The 20,841-nt window shown below is 43.3% G+C and overlaps 2 protein-coding genes across 2 annotated transcripts in view; both read right to left on the bottom strand.

Annotated features, from left to right (window-relative positions):
- EGFL6 (EGF like domain multiple 6) overlaps positions 1-20,841 on the bottom strand; it is a 393,771-nt gene that overhangs the window by 282,418 nt on the left and 90,512 nt on the right. The window lies entirely within an intron of this gene.
- The window catches only part of LOC129639459 (ADP-ribosylation factor-like protein 13A), a 293,826-nt gene that overhangs the window by 264,600 nt on the left and 8,385 nt on the right, over positions 1-20,841 (bottom strand). Inside the window, exons 2-7 of the mRNA XM_055564621.1 lie at positions 19,222-19,294; positions 18,782-18,852; positions 14,733-14,988; positions 13,769-13,874; positions 13,084-13,268; positions 12,004-12,195 (exon numbers count right to left, since the gene is read on the bottom strand). Of these exons, the coding sequence (XP_055420596.1) occupies positions 12,004-12,195; positions 13,084-13,268; positions 13,769-13,874; positions 14,733-14,988; positions 18,782-18,852; positions 19,222-19,280 (869 nt within the window). The 5' untranslated portion in view covers positions 19,281-19,294. The remainder of the gene's footprint in view (positions 1-12,003; positions 12,196-13,083; positions 13,269-13,768; positions 13,875-14,732; positions 14,989-18,781; positions 18,853-19,221; positions 19,295-20,841) is intronic.

Here is a 20,841-nt window from a genome sequence, read left to right as displayed (position 1 = left end):
TTTATGGGGCAACTTCCCTCTATGCCTTTTTAGCAAATGGCACTGCCACCGCCCACGACACGGCTCCCCGGCTCAGTTTCCATCTCTGCCCTCACGCAGAGAAACACCAAGTCCTCTTCCCCTTCTCCCATGGGATGTGTATCTTTGAAGCTGAGTCTGGAACCAGTTCTTCCCCCCGCCCCCCACTTTCTGGCAAACTGGACCTTCTAGTCCCATCTCCAACCCCACAGGACCCATCTCCCTCCCTCTTCACACATTTATCCCTGCCCTGCCCTCTCTGCCCCCACTCTCAGAGAACTCGGAGACAAACAGAATTTCACATCAGGTTGATTTTATGTGCATTCTTAATGTATGCAGTTGGTATAATAGTCAACGTCGGTACCGTTGGCCAGTACTCAGCGGCAAGACCCTCGAAGATTTCTGAGGTCTCTAGCCATGCCTTCCAGTCACTGGCTGCCCACGGGTCCCACTCGAATGACACGGGTCTCCAGACTCTCTGGGACCTCCTCTGGTCCGTTCTGATGCAGCTCTTCCTTCACCCGGGAACACTGGCTACAGAGCTTTGAGCCTCCGATCTTTCTCAGGTTCCTTGTGGTGGGCGGTTTCTGAGACGTTTTCTTGGGCAGCTTTGCCTGAAGGTGATTATTCCCTCTCGCACTTGCCCTGGCCACCTGGAGAAAACAAGAGAAGGGTAGAGAATGGCCTTGGTTTGGGGAAGAGGGTGAAGGTGGCCGGGAACGACAGCTTCAGGAGAAGGGGTGTGGGCAGAGAAGGGGTATGTGCCAGGCAAGGACAGGGGAGGGGGTCTTATGGGGTGGGGTCAATGGGCAAGAGGAGTTTGGGTGGGTTCAGCTCACCTTGACATTTGTTTTGGGCCTCAATTGAGAGGAGGTCTTCATCCTTTTGTCCCGGGGAACAGGAGGCAGGTGTTTCCTAACTACTCTGAGGCCTTGGGGCTTCCCAGTCCACTTAGTCATTTTGAGGCCTCCCAGTGGTCTGCTCCAGAGCCCCTGAGCACCCCTATATATACCCCTCCCCAGGGAGACACACCCTCATGCTTTATGAGGTCAGCAAGTCTCTTCCCCAGGCAAAGGTGGCCCTGGGTGAGCCTTGACATCACAAAGCCCCATCCTGACACCTCTAGCGGAGGATGGGGAGCAATTCAGATGTTTTGGGGGGAGAAATGAGGCATTTGTACTTCCCCTAAAGAGGAAGTACTCCCTGCCATCCTCATCTCTCTAAGACAACTCCGATGGGTCACATGGCAGGGAGAGTGTGTCTCCCCCCAAAACTTCTCTATTTTATCTATTTATGACTGTAAAAGTATAAAGGGATTTTAAAAAAAATCTGCAAACGATACAGCTTAAGCAGCCCCAGGTAACAAAAGTTTATTTTCTTTGTTTCATAGTCTCAAAATAACTGACAATTAAGAATGAATTTCAAATAAAACCTGTTTTTCAAATTCAGCAAGATACTTTGTGTTCAAATATAAGACATTTTTTTTCTTTTAAAGCTAAAAAAAGTTTGCACCTTGCAGTGAATACTTTGTTTCACTGATGGAGACGTAAATAAAAGCACATCCTGTGTCTTTACCTTGACAATTTCTGTGGTATCACTGTGTATTTAGAAAAAACTGTTTGGATGCGGGGTGTGTATTAGTCCCTTCCCTCAGGGACTGCAGGCTGTGCAGGAAGTGATCTCGAGGCCTTGCAAACCATGAAGGATGCTCTGTGGAAGGGAGCAGTGGTAACCATGGCAGCCTGTGTTGGTGACAATTGTTGAACAGGGTCTTCTCTTAATGAACTCCCTCATAGAAGTCAATGAATTTTTAAAGAGAAGAACTAAGACTGTGCCCATATGAATTTATATATATATATTTATATATGTATACAAATACACACATATGTGTATGTGTTTGGATATGTATACACACACACATGCGTGTGTGCATTTGTATATATGTACACTGAAACTTTGTACCTTGTGAATAATATGTAAAATATTAAAACCTGACATATATGACAACAAGCTTTTCAAACTTCAACCAACAGAATTTGGTGTTGCAGAGGAAAAGTATTTAATTACTGACATTATTTTTGAATAGTGGAGTATGGAGATGGTAATGAAAACAGAACCAGTGTTTACTTGGTTTTATTCTTGTAATAAAAGTCTTCGTGGGCAATGCTCCCCAGTATTGCCTGCACGGGATGTGGGCTACTCCCCCTGCCCCACCTGTGGGGCCCACTGCCCCATTCTAAATTCCTTTGCCCCGAAGAAGACATACAGATGGCTAACAAACACATGAAAAGATGCTCAACATCCCTCATTATCAGACAAATGCAAAGCAAAACCGCAATGAAGTACCATCTCAGGCCAGTCAGGATGGCTGCTATCCAAACATCTACAAGCAACAAATGCAGAAGAGGGTGTGGAGAGAAGGGAACCCTCTTACACTGTTGGTGCGAATGCAAACTAGTACAGCCACTATGGAGCACAGTGTGGAGATTCCTTACAAAACTGGCACTAGAACTGCCATATGACCCAGCCATCCCACTGCTGGGCATACACACCGAGGAAACCAGAATTGAAAGAGACATGTGGACTCGAATGATCATCACAGCACTGTTTACGATAGGCAGGACATGGAAGCAACCTAGATGTCCATCAGCAGACGAATGGACGAGAAAGCAGTGGAACATATACACAATGGAATATTACTCAGCCATGCAAAAGAATACACTTGACTCAGTTCTAATGAGGAGGATGAAACTGGAGCCTATTATACAGAGGGAAATAAGTCAGAAAGAAAAACACCAATCCACTCTACTAAGGCATATATATGGAATGTAGAAAGATGGTAATGATAACCCTGTATGCGAGACTGCAAAAGAGACACAGACGTACAGAAGAGTCTTTTGGACTCTGCGGGAGAAGGCGAGCGTGGGATGCTCTGAGAGAGTCGTGTTGAAACATGTATATTATCGTATGTGAATCAGATCATCAGTCCAGGCTCCATGCATGAGACAGGGTGCTCGGGGCTGGTGCACTGGGATGGCCCAGAGGGATGGGACGGGGAGGGAGGTGGGAGGGGGGATTCAGGATGGGGAACACATGTACACCCGAGGCGGATTCATGCCAAGTATGGCAAAAACCATTGCAGCACTGTCAAGTAATCAGCCTCCGATTAAAATAAATAAATTTTAAAAAACAAACTAACTTCCTTTGGTAAAACGGGCCTGATCAATGTTGGCTTTGTGACTTCCAAAAACACCATTATTTTCGTTCCTTGCTTCCCTCCTTCCTCCCCCTTCTGTCTTTCCTTTTCTTTCTTATTATACAATTGAGAAAGTTTGCTTTCCATTGATAGTTATTAGAGTACTGGCTCTATTCACCATGTTGTACAATACATCCTTGAGCTCCTCTGACACCTAACACGGTGTGCCTCCCACTCTGCCACCTCTGTTGCCCCTCCCTCTTACCCTCCCCTCTGGTAACCAGTAGATTGATCTCTGTATCTGTGAGCCTCCATTTTTGTTACATTCTCTATTTTGTGGTGTTTTCAGATTCTATAAGTGCTATCGTACAGTATTTGTCTATCTCTGTCTGAGTTTTTTTACTTAATAGTGTACCTTCCATGTTGCTGCAAATGTCCAGATTCCATTCTTTTTATGGGGCAACTTCCCTCTATGCCTTTTTAGCAAATGGCACTGCCACCGCCCACGACACGGCTCCCCGGCTCAGTTTCCATCTCTGCCCTCACGCAGAGAAACACCAAGACCTCTTCCTCTTCTCCCATGGGATGTGTATCTTTGAAGCTGAGTCTGGAACCAGTTCTTCCCCCCGCCCCCCACTTTCTGGCAAACTGGACCTTCTGGTCCCATCTCCAACCCCACAGGACCCATCTCCCTCCCTCTTCACACATTTATCCCTGCCCTGCCCTCTCTGCCCCCACTCTCAGAGAACTCGGAGACAAACAGAATTTCACATCAGGTTGATTTTATGTGCATTCTTAATGTATGCAGTTGGTATAATAGTCAACGTCGGTACCGTTGGCCAGTACTCAGCGGCAAGACCCTCGAAGATTTCTGAGGTCCTTAGCCATGACTTCCAGTCACTGGCTGCCCACGGGTCCCACTCGAATGACACGGGTCTCCACACTCTCTGGGACCTCCTCTGGTCCGTTCTGATGCAGCTCTTCCTTCACCTGGGAACACTGGCTACAGAGCTTTGAGCCTCCGATCTTTCTCAGGTTCCTTGTGGTGGGCGGTTTCTGAGACGTTTTCTTGGGCAGCTTTGCCTGAAGGTGATTATTCCCTCTCGCACTTGCCCTGGCCACCTGGAGAAAACAAGAGAAGGGTAGAGAATGGCCTTGGTTTGGGGAAGAGGGTGAAGGTGGCCGGGAACGACAGCTTCAGGAGAAGGGGTGTGGGCAGAGAAGGGGTATGTGCCAGGCAAGGACAGGGGAGGGGGTCTTATGGGGTGGGGTCAATGGGCAAGAGGAGTTTGGGTGGGTTCAGCTCACCTTGACATTTGTTTTGGGCCTCAATTGAGAGGAGGTCTTCATCCTTTTGTCCCGGGGAACAGGAGGCAGGTGTTTCCTAACTACTCTGAGGCCTTGGGTCTTCCCAGTCCACTTAGTCATTTTGAGGCCTCCCAGTGGTCTGCTCCAGAGCCCCTGAGCACCCCTATATATACCCCTCCCCAGGGAGACACACCCTCATGCTTTATGAGGTCAGCAAGTCTCTTCCCCAGCCAATGGTGGCCCTGGGTGAGCCTTGACATCACAAAGCCCCATCCTGACACCTCTAGCGGAGGATGGGGAGCAATTCAGATGTTTTGGTGGGAGAAATGAGGCATTTGTACTTCCCCTAAAGAGGAAGTACTCCCTGCCATCCTCATCTCTCTAAGTCAACTCCGATGGGTCACATGGCAGGGAGAGTGTGTCTCCCCCAAAACTTCCCTATTCTATCTATTTATGACTGTAAAAGTATAAAGGGATTTAAAAAATAAAATCTGCAAACGATACAGCTTCAGCAGCCCCAGGTAACAAAAGTTTATTTTCTTTGTTCCATAGTCTCAAAATAACTGACAATTAAGAATGAATTTCACCTTTTTCTCAAGCGCACATGGAACCTTCTCCAGGATAGATCACATCCTGGGCCATAAAGCTAGCCTTGGTAAATTCAAAAAAATAGAAATCATTCCAAGCATCTTTTCTGACCACAATGCAGTAAGATTAGATCTCAATTACTGGAGAAAAACTATTAAAAAATCCAACATATGGAGGCTGAACAACACGCTGCTGAATAACCAACAAGTCACAGAAGAAATAAAAAAAGAAATCAAAATTTGCATAGAAACGAATGAAAATGAAAACACAACAACCCAAAACCTGTGGGACACGGTAAAAGCAGTCCTAAGGGGAATGTTCATAGCAATACAGGCACACCTCAAGAAACAAGAAAAAAGTCAAATAAATAACCTAACTCTACACCTAAAGCCACTAGAAAAGGAAGAAATGAAGAACCCCTGGGTTAGTAGAAGGAAAGAAATCTTAAAAATTAAAGCAGAAATAAATGCAAAAGAAACAAAAGAGACCATAGCAAAAATCAACAAAACCAAAAGCTGGTTCTTTGAAAGGATAAATAAAATTGACAAACCATTAGCCAGACTCATCAAGAAACAAAGGGAGAAAAATCAAATCAATAAAATTAGAAATGAAAATGGAGAGATTACAACAGACAACACAGAAATACAAAGGATCATAAGAGACTACTATCAACAATTATATGCCAATAAAATGGACAACGAGGAAGAAATGGACAAATTCTTAGAAAAGTACAACTTTCCAAAACTCGACCAGGAAGAAATAGAAAATCTCAACAGACCCATCCCAAGCACGGAAATTGAAACTGTAATAAAAAATCTTCCGGCAAACAAAAGCCCAGGTCCAGACGGCGTCACAGCTGAATTCTACCAAAAATTTAGAGAAGAGCTAACAACTATCCTGCTCAAACACTTCCAGAAAATTGCAGAGGATGGTAAACTTCCAAACTCATTCTATGAGGCCACCATCACCCTAATACCAAAACCTGACAAAGATCCCACAAAAAAAGAAAACTACAGGCCAATATCATTGATGAACATAGATGCAAAAATCCTTAACAAAATTCTAGCAATCAGAATCCAACAACACATTAAGAAGATCATACACCATGACCAGGTGGGCTTTATCCCAGGGATGCAAGGATTCTTCAATATCCGCAAATCAATCAATGTAATACACCGCATTAACAAATTGAAAAATAAAAACCATATGATTATCTCAATAGATGCAGAGAAAGCCTTTGACAAAATTCAACATCCATTTATGATCAAAACTCTCCAGAAATCAGGAATAGAAGGAACATACCTCAACATAATAAAAGCTATATATGACAAACCCGCAGCAAACATTATCCTCAATGGTGAAAAATTGAAAGCATTTCCTCTAAAGTCAGGAACAAGACAAGGGTGCCCACTTTCACCATTACTATTCAACATAGTTTTGGAAGTTTTGGCCACAGCAATCAGAACAGAAAAAGAAATAAAAGGAATCCAAATTGGAAAAGAAGAAGTAAAGCTCTCACTGTTTGCAGATGACATGATCCTCTACATAGAAAACCCTAAAGACTCCACCAGAAAATTACTAGAACTAATCAATGACTATAGTAAAGTTGCAGGATATAAAATCAACACACAGAAATCCCTTGCATTCCTATACACTAATAATGAGAAAACAGAAAGAGAAATTAAGGAAACAATTCCATTCACCATTGCAATGGAAAGAATAAAATACTTAGGAATATATCTACCTAAAGAATCTAAAGACCTATATATAGAAAACTATAAAACACTGGTGAAAGAAATCAAAGAGGACACTAACAGATGGAGAAATATACCATGTTCATGGATTGGAAGAATCAATGTAGTGAAAATGACTATACTACCCAAAGCAATCTATAGATTCAATGCAATCCCTATCAAGCTACCAACAGCATTCTTCACAGAGCTAGAACAAATAATTTCACAATTTGTATGGAAAAACAAAAAACCTCGAATAGCCAAAGCGATCTTGAGAAAGAAGAATGGAACTGGAGGAATCAACCTACCTGACTTCAGGCTCTACTACAAAGCCACAGTTATCAAGACAGCATGGTACTGGCACAAAGACAGAAATATAGATCGATGGAACAAAATAGAAAGCCCAGAGATAAATCCACGCACATATGGACACCTTATCTTTGACAAAGGAGGCAAGAATATACAATGGATTAAAGACAATCTCTTTAACAAGTGGTGCTGGGAACTCTGGTCAACCACTTGTAAAAAAATGAAACTAGAACACTTTCTAACACCATACACAAAAATAAACTCAAAATGGATTAAAGATCTAAACGTAAGACCAGAAACTATAAAACTCCTAGAGGAGAACATAGGCAAAACACTCTCTGACATACATCACAGCAGGATCCTCTATGACCCACCTCCCAGAATATTGGAAATAAAAGCAAAAATAAACAAATGGGACCTAATTAACTTAAAAGTTTCTGCACAACAAAGGAAACCATTAGCAAGGTGAAAAGACAGCCTTCAGAATGGGAGAAGATAATAGCAAATGAAGTAACTGACAAACAACTAATCTCGAGAATATACAAGCAACTCCTACAGCTCAACTCCAGAAAAATAAATGACCCAATCAAAAAATGGGCCAAAGAACTAAACAGACATTTCTCCAAAGAAGACATACAGATGGCTAACAAACACATGAAAAGATGCTCAACATCACTCATTATCAGAGACATGCAAATCAAAACCACTATGAGGTACCATTTCACACCAGTCAGAATGGCTGCGATCCAAAAGTCTACAAGTAATAAATGCTGGAGAGGGTGTGGAGAAAAGGGAACCCTCTTACACTGTTGGTGGGAATGCAAACTAGTACAGCCACTATGGAGAACAGTGTGGAGATTCCGTAAAAAACTGGAAATAGACCTGCCTTATAGTCCAGCAATCCCACTGCTGGGCATACACACTGAGGAAACCAGAAGGGAAAGAGACACGAGTACCCCAATGTTCATCGCAGCACTGTTTATAATAGCCAGGACATGGAAGCAACCTAGGTGTCCATCAGCAGATGAATGGATAAGAAAGCTGTGGCACATATACACAATGGAGTATTATTCAGCCATTAAAAAGAATACATTTGACTCAGTTCTAATGAGGTGGATGAAACTGGAGCCTATTATACAGAGTGAAGTAAGCCAGAAAGAAAAACACCAATACAGTATACGAACGCATATATATGGAATTTAGAAAGATGGTAACAATAAGCCTGTGTACGAGACAGCAAAAGAGACACTGATGAATAGAACAGTCTTAGGGACTCTGTGGGAGAGGGAGAGGGTGGGAAGATTTGGGAGAATGGCATTGAAACATGTAAAATATCATGTATGAAATGAGTTGCCAGTCCAGGTTCGATGCATGATACTGGATGCTCGGGGCTGGTGCACTGGGACGCCCCAGAGGGATGGAATGGGGAGGGAGGAGGGAGGAGGGTTCAGGATGGGGAACACATGTACACCCGTGGCGGATTCATGTCAAGTATGGCAAAAACCATTGCAGCACTGTCAAGTAATCAGCCTCCGATTAAAATAAATAAATTTTAAAAAATAAACCAAATTCCTTTGCTAACAAGGGCCTGATCAATGTTGGCTTTGTGACTTCCAAAAACACCATTATTTTCGTTCCTTTCTTCTCTCCTTCCTCCCCCTTCTGTCTTTCCTTTTCTTTCTTATTATACAATTGAGAAAGTCTGCTTTCCATTTATAGTTATTAGAGTACTGGCTCTATTCACCATGTTGTACAATACATCCTTGAGCTCCTCTGACACCTAACACGGTGTGCCTCCCACTCCACCACCTCTGTTGCCCCTCCCTCTTGCCCTCCCCTCTGGTAACCAGTACATTGATCTCTGTATCTGTCAGCCTCCATTTTTGTCACATTCTCTATTTTGTGGTGTTTTCAGATTCTATAAGTGATATCGTACAGTATTTGTCTATCTCTGTCTGAGTTATTTTACTTAATAGTGTACCTTCCATGTTGCTGCAAATGTCAAGATTCCATTCTTTTTATGGGGCAGCTTCCCTCTATGCCTTTTTAGCAAATGGCACTGCCACCGCACACGACACGGCTCCCCGGCTCAGTTTCCATCTCTGCACTCACGCAGAGAATCACCAAGTCCTCTTCCTCTTCTCCCATGGGATGTGTATCTTTGAAGCTGAGTCTGGAACCAGTTCTTCCCCCCGCCCCCGACTTTCTGGCAAACTGGACCTTCTAGTCCCATCTCCAACCCCACAGGACCCATCTCCCTCCCTCTTCACACATTTATCCCTGCCCTGCCCTCTCTGCCCCCACTCTCAGAGAACTCGGAGACAAAGAGAATTTCACATCAGGTTGATTTTATGTGCATTCTTAATGTATGCAGTTGGTATAATAGTCAACGTCGGTACCGTTGGCCAGTACTCAGCGGCAAGACCCTCGAAGATTTCTGAGGTCTCTAGCCATGCCTTCCAGTCACTGGCTGCCCACGGGTCCCACTCGAATGACACGGGTCTCCACACTCTCTGGGACCTCCTCTGGTCCGTTCTGATGCAGCTCTTCCTTCACCCGGGAACACTGGCTACAGAGCTTTGAGCCTCCGATCTTTCTCAGGTTCCTTGTGGTGGGCGGTTTCTGAGAAGTTTTCTTGGGCAGCTTTGCCTGAAGGTGATTATTCCCTCTCGCACTTGCCCTGGCCACCTGGAGAAAACAAGAGAAGGGTAGAGAATGGCCTTGGTTTGGGGAAGAGGGTGAAGGTGGCCGGGAACGACAGCTTCAGGAGAAGTGGTGTGGGCAGAGAAGGGTTCTGTGCCAGGCAAGGACAAGGGAGGGGGTCTTATGGGGTGGGGTCAATGGGCAAGAGGAGTTTGGGTGGGTTCAGCTCACCTTGACATTTGTTTTGGGCCTCAATTGAGAGGAGGTCTTCATCCTTTTGTCCCGGGGAACAGGAGGCAGGTGTTTCCTAACTACTCTGAGGCCTTGGGGCTTTCCAGTCCACTTAGTCATTTTGAGGCCTCCCAGTGGTCTGCTCCAGAGCCCCTGAGCACCCCTATATATACCCCTCCCCAGGGAGACACACCCTCATGCTTTATGAGGTCAGCAAGTCTCTTCCCCAGCCAATGGTGGCCCTGGGTGAGCCTTGACATCACAAAGCCCCATCCTGACACCTCTAGCGGAGGATGGGGAGCAATTCAGATGTTTTGGTGGGAGAAATGAGGCATTTGTACTTCCCCTAAAGAGGAAGTACTCCCTGCCATCCTCATCTCTCTAAGTCAACTCCGATGGGTCACATGGCAGGGAGAGTGTGTCTCCCCCAAAACTTCTCTATTCTATCTATTTATGACTGTAAAAGTATAAAGGGATTTAAAAAATAAAATCTGCAAAAGATACAGCTTAAGCAGCCCCAGGTAACAAAAGTTTATTTTCTTTGTTCCATAGTCTCAAAATAACTGACAATTAAGAATGAATTTCAAATAAAACCTGTTTTTCAAATTCAACAATATCCTTTGTGTTCAAATATAAGACGATTTTGTTCTTTTCAAGCTAAAAAAAGTTTGCACCTTGCAGTGAATACTTTGTTTCACTGATGGAGACGTAAATAAAAGCACATCCTGTGTCTTTACCTTGACAATTTCTGTGGTACCACTGTGTATTTAGAAAAAACTGTTTGAATGCGGGGTGTGTATTAGTCCCTTCCCTCAGGGACTGCAGGCTGTGCAGGAAGTGATCTCGAGGCCTTGCAAACCATGAAGGATGCTCTGTGGAAGGGAGCAGTGGTAACCATGGCAGCCTGTGTTGGTGACAATTGTTGAACAGGGTCTTCTCTTAATGAACTCCCTCCTAGAAGACAATGAATTTTTAAAGAGAAGTACTAAGACTGTGGCCGTATGAATTTATGTATATATATATATATATATATATATTTATATATGTATACATATACACACATATGTGTATGTGTTTGGATATATATATACACACACACACACATGCGTGTGTGCATTTGTATATATGTACACTGAAACTTTGTACCTTGTGAATAATATGTAAAATATTAAAACCTGACATATAGGACAACAAGCTTTTCAAACTTAAACCAACAGAATTTGGTTTTGCAGAGGAAAAGTATTTAATTACTGACATTATTTTCGAATAGTGGAGTATGGAGATGGTAATCAAAACAGAAGCAGTGTTTACTTGGTTTTATTCTTGTAATAAAATCTTCGTGGGCAATGCTCCCCAGTATTGCCTGCACGGGATGTGGGCTACTCCCCCTGCCTCACCTGTGGGAGCCCACTGCCCCATTCTAAATTCCTTTGCCCCGAAGAAGACATACAGATGGCTAACAAACACATGAAAAGATGCTCAACATCACTCATTATCAGACAAATGCAAATCAAAACCACAATGAAGTACCATCTCACGCCAGTCAGGATGGCTACTATCCAAACATCTACAAGCAACAAATGCAGAAGAGGGTGTGGAGAGAAGGGAACCCTCTTACACTGTTGGTGCGAATGCAAACTAGTACAGCCACTATGGAGCACAGTGTGGAGATTCCTTAAAAACTGGCACTAGAACTGCCATATGACCCAGCAATCCCACTGCTGGGCATACACACCGAGGAAACCAGAATTGAAAGAGACATGTGGACTCGAATGATCATCACAGCACTGTTTACGATAGGCAGGACATGGATGCAACCTAGATGTCCATCAGCACATGAATGGACGAGAATGCAGTGGGACATATACACAATGGAATATTACTCAGCCATGCAAAAGAATACACTTGACTCAGTTCTAATGAGGAGGATGAAACTGGAGCCTATTATACAGAGTGAAGTAAGTCAGAAAGAAAAACCCTTCTTTTTGTATATCAGCAAGATGGAGGAGAAAGGCAATTGGTGCCCAAAGGGTTTGGAGATTGGTCCGTGAGGTAATAACTTTTAATGAGCCACTTACTAGCAGGATTGACTTCAGAGGCTTAGGTTCCACTGAGTGTTGTCCTACATGCTGTCTGTTTTCTTTGGACATTCCCATCTGGGTAGCAAACCTGGAGAAGATAGAGAGGATAAAGCCATAGTGAAAACAGATGCGAGCTCCTTAATCAAATTCAACTATCCCCCCATCCCTGCCATGTGTCTTCAGACAATTAGAGGAACAACAGAGGAAGAGGACATTTAGTCTTTTTACTCCTCAAAACCTTGATCACATCCTGTTTCTTTTTCTTCTTCTTTTCTATATTCCTGTTCTCTCCCACCTTGCTGTATTATTGGAATGATCAGAGAATGGGAAGCAGAGAATGTGGAGCAGCTCCAGGATAGTTATCCATAGAATATTGCCAATAAGCTCCTTAAGGGGCTTGTGTTCCTTTTCTCCTCTGTGTAACAAACCAGAGAATATGGCATTGAAACATGTATAATATCATATAAGAAACGAATCGCCAGTCCAGGTTCGATGCAGGATACAGGAAGCTTGGGGCTGGTGCACTGGGATGACCCAGAGGGATGGTACGGGGAGGGAGGTGGGAGAAGGGTTCAGGATTGGGAACATGTGTACACCCATGGTGGATTCATGTTGATGTATGGCAAAACCAATACAATATTGTAAAGTAGTTAGCCTCCAATTAAAATAAATTTAAATTAAAAAATATATATATATATATACAGTTCAAAAAAAAAAAAAAAAGAAACCCTGTTTTGGAGAAACTCTACTACTGATGATTTAACTCATCCCACTCAAATTGTGCCTAGGGGAGGATGTACCGAACAGTGTTAGGATGTTTGTGGTCACTGCCTTCACTCCATTTGGGCCAACTGATCTTGAGAGACTTGCTCAGCACCTCACAGAATTCATGCTCCTCCCAGAACTCCCTGCTTATGTTGAAGATTAACTCCCGCATCTGTTCTTATCAGTCCACCTAACAGAGGCAGCTCGGTACCTGTCTGCTGGGGATCTTTCCTCAAATCCTCTAGTGCTACTGGAGGCTGCAATGGTTGGTGGCAGTGGCTGTTGGCGAGTACACAGCTCTTCATATTTCTCCCCAATGGCAGATAACAGCCAGTACAGGCCATCAATTATAGGCTGACGGCGCCTTTGGAGTTGTTTGACAACTGAACAAAGTTCCTGTGACAAAAAGAGAAGACTCTAGCCCAGGAGCTTGGGACCTCTGGGGCCCATAGTCTCAATCACCCTCAGCACACAGGTACACAGAAACTCTGCTGTACCTAGAGAGGCTCTTAAGACTTCCTAACAGATACTCAACATTTACTCCTGAGAAGGTAAATGAAAGGTACAAAAGCTAGGTCCTTTAATCAAGTGTCACGTCTTGGATGTATAACCTTGGACAAGGCACACAGGGTCTCTGAGCCTTGGCTTGCTTAACCATAAAATGAGACTACTGAAACTTCCAGCTTTAAAGAGCTGTTTTACAGGCCTAATGAGAAAACAGATGCAAAAGTGCTGTAAGTGAGTGGTACTTATTATCACCGTTGAGTCAGAAATCATTACCATACTTGTGTCAGGGAGAGGCTTTGCCTGAGATCTGGCATAGGAGACTGATTATGGGCTGTGGAAGGCATCAGCCTTGGTTGAGAGGACAAGGGAAGGGAGGGCAGGACACTTACCACTCGGCACGGAGACTTGTTCTCATTCATTCGTCTCTCCAGCAGCAGATATTCAATGATCTCACCAGGCGTCAGGGCATCCATCTTATCCTGCTTGTTGGCCAGGCTAAAACCAGGCATTGGAAGATTTTGAGGGAAGAAGAGAGGATGAGTGAAACTGAGATAGAGACCAAGGGCAAGAAAAGAAAGGAAAGAGGGGGATATCCAGTTCTGGTACAGCTGCTCCATATCCAGGGACTAGCTTTTAAGCCATACCCAGTAAGGTGATCCAGACATTTTTCTAGCCAGCTCTCAATGGAGGAAAGAACAGCACAAGTAATTTGAATCCGAGATAATCCCCAAGCCTCATTTCTCACTTCTACACTACACCATCAAACTTTAATTAGAATTTCTAACTGGGATAGGAACAAATTTGGAGCTTTTACACCCTTCCCTAAACTCTGTTCATGCTTGAGCTGGGGGTGCTAACAAGGAATAAAAAAGGCTAAAAGGGCATGGGGAGGATTGACAGGCCACCTGAAATATCACCCTGGAATAAGAGGTAGTGGCATAAGTCTCGGGCACTCTGCCAAGGGAGCAGGCCACTGGCATTGAATATACAACACAGGAGTTTTCTGCCTTCATCTCAGGGTCAGAGACTGAAGCCAGAAAAGAGAAGCAAATGTAGGGAGGCAGTCTTCAGGAAGAGTTGACAAATGGGTGAGGAGGGTGTGTGCATTTCCCTTTGATGCTTGCCTTCAAAATTACCTTTGCACAATTAGATAATAGGTTCCCCCATGGCAGTGTCTGGTAGAAAGTGGCTCTTGAAAACAGCCCATAGAGGACTGGGCCACTACCCCTCAGCCAAAGAGGAGAGGCGGTCGAATTGGACGTGATAGAGGGACCACCTAGCCCTTCCTCTGTCTACCTCTCTTCTAAAGGCTCAGAATGGAAGGGAAAATTGGACACAAAGGTAGAGGCTTACAGTAGGATGGGTTTCCCAGCCACTCTTTCATCAGACAGCATGTTGGGTAAGATGACCTTCACTTCCTGCATGCGCTCCAAGTCACTGGAATCCAGAATAAAAACCAGCCCATGTGCCTGAGCATAGTAGTTTGGCCAGATTTCGCAGCCCTGCATGTCTCCTTTTAGATCATCGACGGAAACTTCATAATTATCCACCAGGAGTCTGGTTAGTTCAGAGTTTGAACAACTGTCCATCCTACTCCTACTAGGGAGTTCTATGCATAGGGGAAGAGAGAATGAAAGAATTTGTTAAATGATTATCTGGACCTTGATTACAGCCTGCCCTCAGGAATCCTATGGAGGTGTCCTGGCATCCTGCTCATGCTGATTCATCTTCCTAAACCAGCACTTTGCCCACACTACCCTATCCTGGCTCAGTAACCTTCCTTGAGTGCCTGCTGCTCTGAAGACAGAATACAAACTCTTTTACCTCCTAACCTGCCAGATCCATTTCTTCCCTGACTGGTATCCAGGGTCTCTGGTACCCAGCCTCTTCCTCCCTCTGCTTCTTGACTCGTGTGCCTCCCTATCCCCCATTCCACATGCATGTCAGGCTCTCCCTTGCCCCGGGCCTTCACAAGATACTATTCCTACTGGTTAGAACACTTTCCCACTACTCTGCTTGGTTAAAACCTATTTTGTTTTTAAAAGGTCAATTCAGATCTTGTTTCTTCTAGAAAATTTTCTTAACTCACACTACCATCCCCAAGTGCGGATAAGGTGCCTTTCTTCTGGGCTTACCACTACCACAGCACATGTATGCTTAGTCGCTCAGTCATGTCTGACTCTTTGTGACTCCGTGGACTGTACCCTGCTAGGGTCCTCTTTCCATGGGGATTCCCCAGGCAAGAATACTGGTGTGTGTTGCCATGCTGTCCTCCAAGGGATCTTCCCAACTCAGGGACTGAACCCAGGTCTCCTGCATTGCAGGTGGATCCTTTACTGTCTGAGCCACCAGGGAAGCCCATGTTACAGTGTTATAAATTCTGTGACTTATTTATCTGGGTTATAAACTGCAACAGGATAGAAACCCCTTCAGTATTTGCTATTATATATTCACAATGTCAAGCACAGAAACTGGCAGACAGGTGTTCAATAAATATTTGTTGAATGCATCTGATGGAGCTCTTCTCTCCCATCCTTTCTTTAAGGCCCAGCTCAAGTACCACTTTCTTTAGGAAGCCTCGCTGACTGGCCCAGCTCTCGCTTCGATCTCTAGTTAAGCACATGATGTGTTAAACTGGTCCTTCACCTCATTCTGTGCATATCCTGCCTCCCCAGTGAAAATATAAGCTCTGTGAGGGAGGGGCTCTGCATTCCCTTACACATAGTAGGTGTTCAGTAAATGTTTATGGGGCCTGTTACTGTGGAGGAGAGTATGAAGTCCTCTTCCTCTCATATCTCCTAGAAACCATGCCAAACTCAGACACCTTTGCCCTTTCAAGGCTATGGCCAGACCATACAGTCCCACAGGGCATTCCACCTCTCACTCAGCCCCCGGAGAAATGCAGTTCAGCATTTCTGTAGACACATTCCAGTCTATTAAACCGACAGCCTGGCTTAGCTCTCTGCCCACATTAGTAGCAAGATGATTTTTACAGATTCTCTACACTCATATCTGGGAGTTCTAAGACCAGAATCAGTAGCTTCTTATCTCTAGTTTCAGATTTACATGCGACATTTTCTATAGGATTGCTAGAATAAGTTGCTTAGCTGAGAAGTTAACAGGATGCTTTCAGACCTTTGGAAATGTATGGCTATACACACATGTATGAGTATACATAATATGCCTCTATATGTGTGTATATGTACATATTATTACATTTTACTATCATCTCATAGTGTCCTCTTCTGATTTTGTTAGTCAATGATTTAATTATAGCTTTCACAGATCATATAATTTTCATTCACAATTTTATGTTATTTGTTATGTCTATATTAGACTACTTAAAAATAATAAGTGAATAGGTTAAAACTCTAAAGGTAATTTTTAAATCGTGTTTTCTATATCAAAGCAAACTTTATGTTTTTTCCCTGTTATTTCTTTGTATTTGCAGCCTTACCGATTCTCCAATAATTCAATCTATTGATGGCAAACCCTAAAAACCATCAGAACTTGCTCTCTGACGATGTACATTTCTCTTATTTCCTCTATTAATTTATAAACACTCTGAGGACAGGTACTGAGTCAAATCCATCTCTATATCCCTAGCAGAATGCTACATAAAGCATAGTTTGGGGATCATCTGCTTTAGAGTTACATGGGGGTGATGGTTAAGTCCCCCCCTGTGCCAAATGAATAAGAATCCATACATTTGGGACACAAGCATCTGTATGTTTAGCAAACTCCTATGTTTAACAAAATCCCTAGGTGATTCTTCTCACCTTATATTTTGAGACTCACTGCCTTAAAGAGCAGTAGAATGTATGCCTGTCTCAGAATTATCTGGTGCACCTGTTAAGATTTTTTATTCCCTGGGCCTTCTCCAGGCCCAAATATCTGAACCTTCAGGTCCCCTGTGAGTTGGTGTGATTCTGATTTTTGGCTCTCAGTACCCACTCTGCACACCAGGATCACCTGTGGAGCTCTTAAAACCTATGACACTAGGCCTCATTCTTTGAGAGAGAGAGAGATCTGGGGTGGGGCTAAGACAGCATTTTCTTTTAAAGTTCGAAATATATATCTAGGTTTGAAACTGCTTTAAACGCCCTCACTTGCCCCATATGACCATGCCAGACAAAATAGTTATAGTGAATGATGTTGTTGATGATAATGGCTTATGTCCCAAAATATTTTATAGCCAGTGTCTTCAAATGTTTACACAAGTTACTGCTTATAGATTGGAACTTCCTCCCTAGGCTATCATCTGTTTTCAGCAATTATAAACATTTGCAGGAGCTTATAGGGGGCAAGCTATTGCATTTTGGGTACAGAGGAGTCTACTAGTCTCTGGAAGTCTTACATGGACAGAGGTGGCCTGAGATAATTCTTCAGAATGTGACATTAGTGGAAAGTTGCTTCTTAGCCATAAAAACGTCTCTGTGAATGAAGTTTATGAATCAGCCCCAAGTTATTCATCAACCACAAGGCAAGTTAAACAGTAACAAATTAGACTGCAAGCTCGATCTTCTAGGAATTAGAATGGAAAGCACATGCTATTCTCATAGGCAAAATAGCATAAGGCTAATTACAGTTGAGTGCTTCCCAAAGATGGCTATTAGAAAGGCCTGGGGTGTTCTTCATATATCCCCAGGCCCCACCCAGACTGGATGGGAATCTAGGGGTGGTGCTGAGTTGGGCTTTAAAAATCATTCCCTTTATCAGTAACCTTGTGATTTATCTTGGTTCCTTGATTTTCTTGCTGCTGTTTAACTTTTTTTTTTTTTTTAATTATCATTTCTGCCAATCAGAGATTTGGGAGAGGCAGAATCAAGTTTGCTGCCTGTAAGGTGGAATACCAGGCTGAACCACTGGCTGAAATGTCAAGGTATTACACTGGAGATTTGGTATTAAACTTGCCTGTCTCTGAACTGACACCATTTCTCAAGCTCCAACCCTCTATATGAACTGTCAAAAAGAGTTTCACGTTATTAAAATTGTTCAGCATCCCACACTTGTCTCTCTTATCTAGACCAAATTCCACTTTAGTTGAGCTCTGACACTAGACACTGTTTCAAACTTGCTCTCCTTCCTTATCAACTGCAGTGCTTTGCATAGTCACAGTTCATTCATACTGACACTATGCAAAGACCTTCAATTAGGATATCTTGTAAAGGGAGCAGGTAACAGACATTACATAATCAGGCTGATAACACCTGAGGAGAGGTGTGTGTGTGTGTGTGTGTGTGTGTGTGTGTGTGTGTCTTGTTCGTGTGTGTTAGGAAGTGTTTACCTTCAAATGAGGTAACTTAAGTGCCATGAAGTAAGGGTAGGAAGGAATGATATTTCATTGGTCACTGGGACCCAGGGGAGACCTAAACTAGTATCTAATGCTCTCAGTTCCTTACGTCTCTGGAACGCCTCCACAAGAACAGTTTTCCCTGAGTTGTGCAGTCCAAGGATGATGATGGCTACATGTCTAGAAATGGATAAGAAAAATGAGTCAAAGCCTTAAAAGTACTGTTAGTTCTCAGTCTAAAAAAGAATTATACTCTTGGTGTCTGGGGCTCTGCCTGCAGTAGTCCCAATGCAGTCATAAAGACACAGCCAGGTGGTAGAAGGTGGAGTGGGAACTACTCCCCAAAGCCTCCAAGGACACTTTGCTTCCCTGATTCACTTGCCTTGTAGAACTGGCCATCCTCCCCCAACCCTGCCCCTAGTCTTGTAGACACTACCTAGTCATGCCCCCTAATAATATATATCATAAGGATTTGTCCTGTGAGGGACTATGGCTAGGTACATTGGAGGAAATGGTGGAACAGGTCTAAGGAAATAATTACAGTATTACCTTTGGGTCTCTTCAGTTGTCTTTAGATGACACCAGCAGGAGGTCAGAAGCCGGAACATGATTCAGCTTAGTTCTTGAATATTAAGGGAAATAAGAAATCATCCCATGGTTAACTCTGAACCTAAATTAGCTTATGAATACACAGAAACTGATAAACAGACTGGGACCGTCAAAAGTCCATTATTTCATTCTGTCCAACCTTGTTTATGTCATGGATGGGGTGCAGGGGAACCGATTATCATCAACTCTAGTGGCAAAACAGTGATTTCTTATTAAAGCAACCTACACCAGCATGATGGCATTAGGTGTGGCCTATCCCTTCAGCCATAGTTCATCCCTGTTAGGAATATCTTTATTCAACCTTGGAATTGGGGATGGGGTGGAGAAATGCGTTGCCTAAGTAAAAAGGGTACTTTAGACAATTGCTTCACAGTTAATCCATGTTATAGCATGTATTAATATTTCATTCCCTTCTATGGCTAAATAACATTCCATTGTATGGATATACCACATTTTGTTTATCCATTCATCAATTGATAAGATGTTTGGATTGTTTCTACTTTTTGACTCTTATGAATAATCCTGCTATATATATGTGTGTGTGTGTAGGATTGTATAAGTTTTATATGGACATATGGTTTCAGTTCTCTTGAGTATATACCTAGGAGTGTAATTGCTGGGTCATATGATAACTTTGTGTTTAACATTTTCAGAAAGTGCCAGATTGTTTCTATATTTTACATTCCTACCAGCAGTTCCGGATGGTTCCAATTTCTCCACATCCTCATCAACCGTCGTTGTCTTTTTGTTTAATATTAGTGGGTGTGAAGTGTTTGTCTATTGGGCTGGTCAAAAAGTCCATGAGATCTTAAGAAAAGCCCAAATAAACCTTTTGGCTAACCTAATGATTGTGGTTTTGATTGACTGTGTGGATCATAATAAACTGTGGAAAATTCTGAAAGAGATGGGAATACCAGACCACCTGACCTGCCTCTTGACAAACCTGTATGCAGATCAGGAAGCAACAGTTAGAACTGGACATGGAACAACAGACTGGTTCCAAATAGGAAAAGGAGTACATCAAGGCTGCATATTGTCACCCTGCTTATTTAACTTATATGCAGAGTACATCATGAGAAACCCTGGGCTGGATGAAGCACAAGCTGGAATCAGGATTGCCGGCAGAAATATCAATAACCTCAGATATGCAGATGACACCACCCTTATGGCAGAAAGTGAAGAGGAACTAAAAAGCCTCTTCATGAAAGTGAAAGAGGAGAGTGAAAAAGCTGGCTTAAAGCTCAACATTCAAAAAACAAAGATCATGGCATCTGGTCCCATCACTCCATGGGAAATAGATGGGGAAACAGGGGAAACAGTGTCAGCCTTTATTTTGGGGGGCTCCCAAATCACTTCAGATGGTGAGTGCAGCCATGAAATTAAAAGACGCTTACTCCTTGGAAGAAAAGTTATGACCAACCTAGAGAGCATATTCAAAAGCATAGACATTACTTTGCCAACAAAGGTCCGTCTAGTTAAGGCTATGGTTTTTCCAGTAGTCATGTATGGATATGAGAGTTGGACTGTGAAGAAAGCTGAGTGCCTAAGAATTGATGCTTT

The sequence above is a fragment of the Bubalus kerabau genome, chromosome X (genome assembly GCF_029407905.1).
Source record: "Bubalus kerabau isolate K-KA32 ecotype Philippines breed swamp buffalo chromosome X, PCC_UOA_SB_1v2, whole genome shotgun sequence".
In the NCBI taxonomy this organism is placed as follows: Eukaryota; Metazoa; Chordata; class Mammalia; order Artiodactyla; family Bovidae; genus Bubalus; species Bubalus kerabau.
Note: the sequence above shows the minus strand (reverse complement) of the source record. Positions and strands in the feature narration are given on the sequence as shown.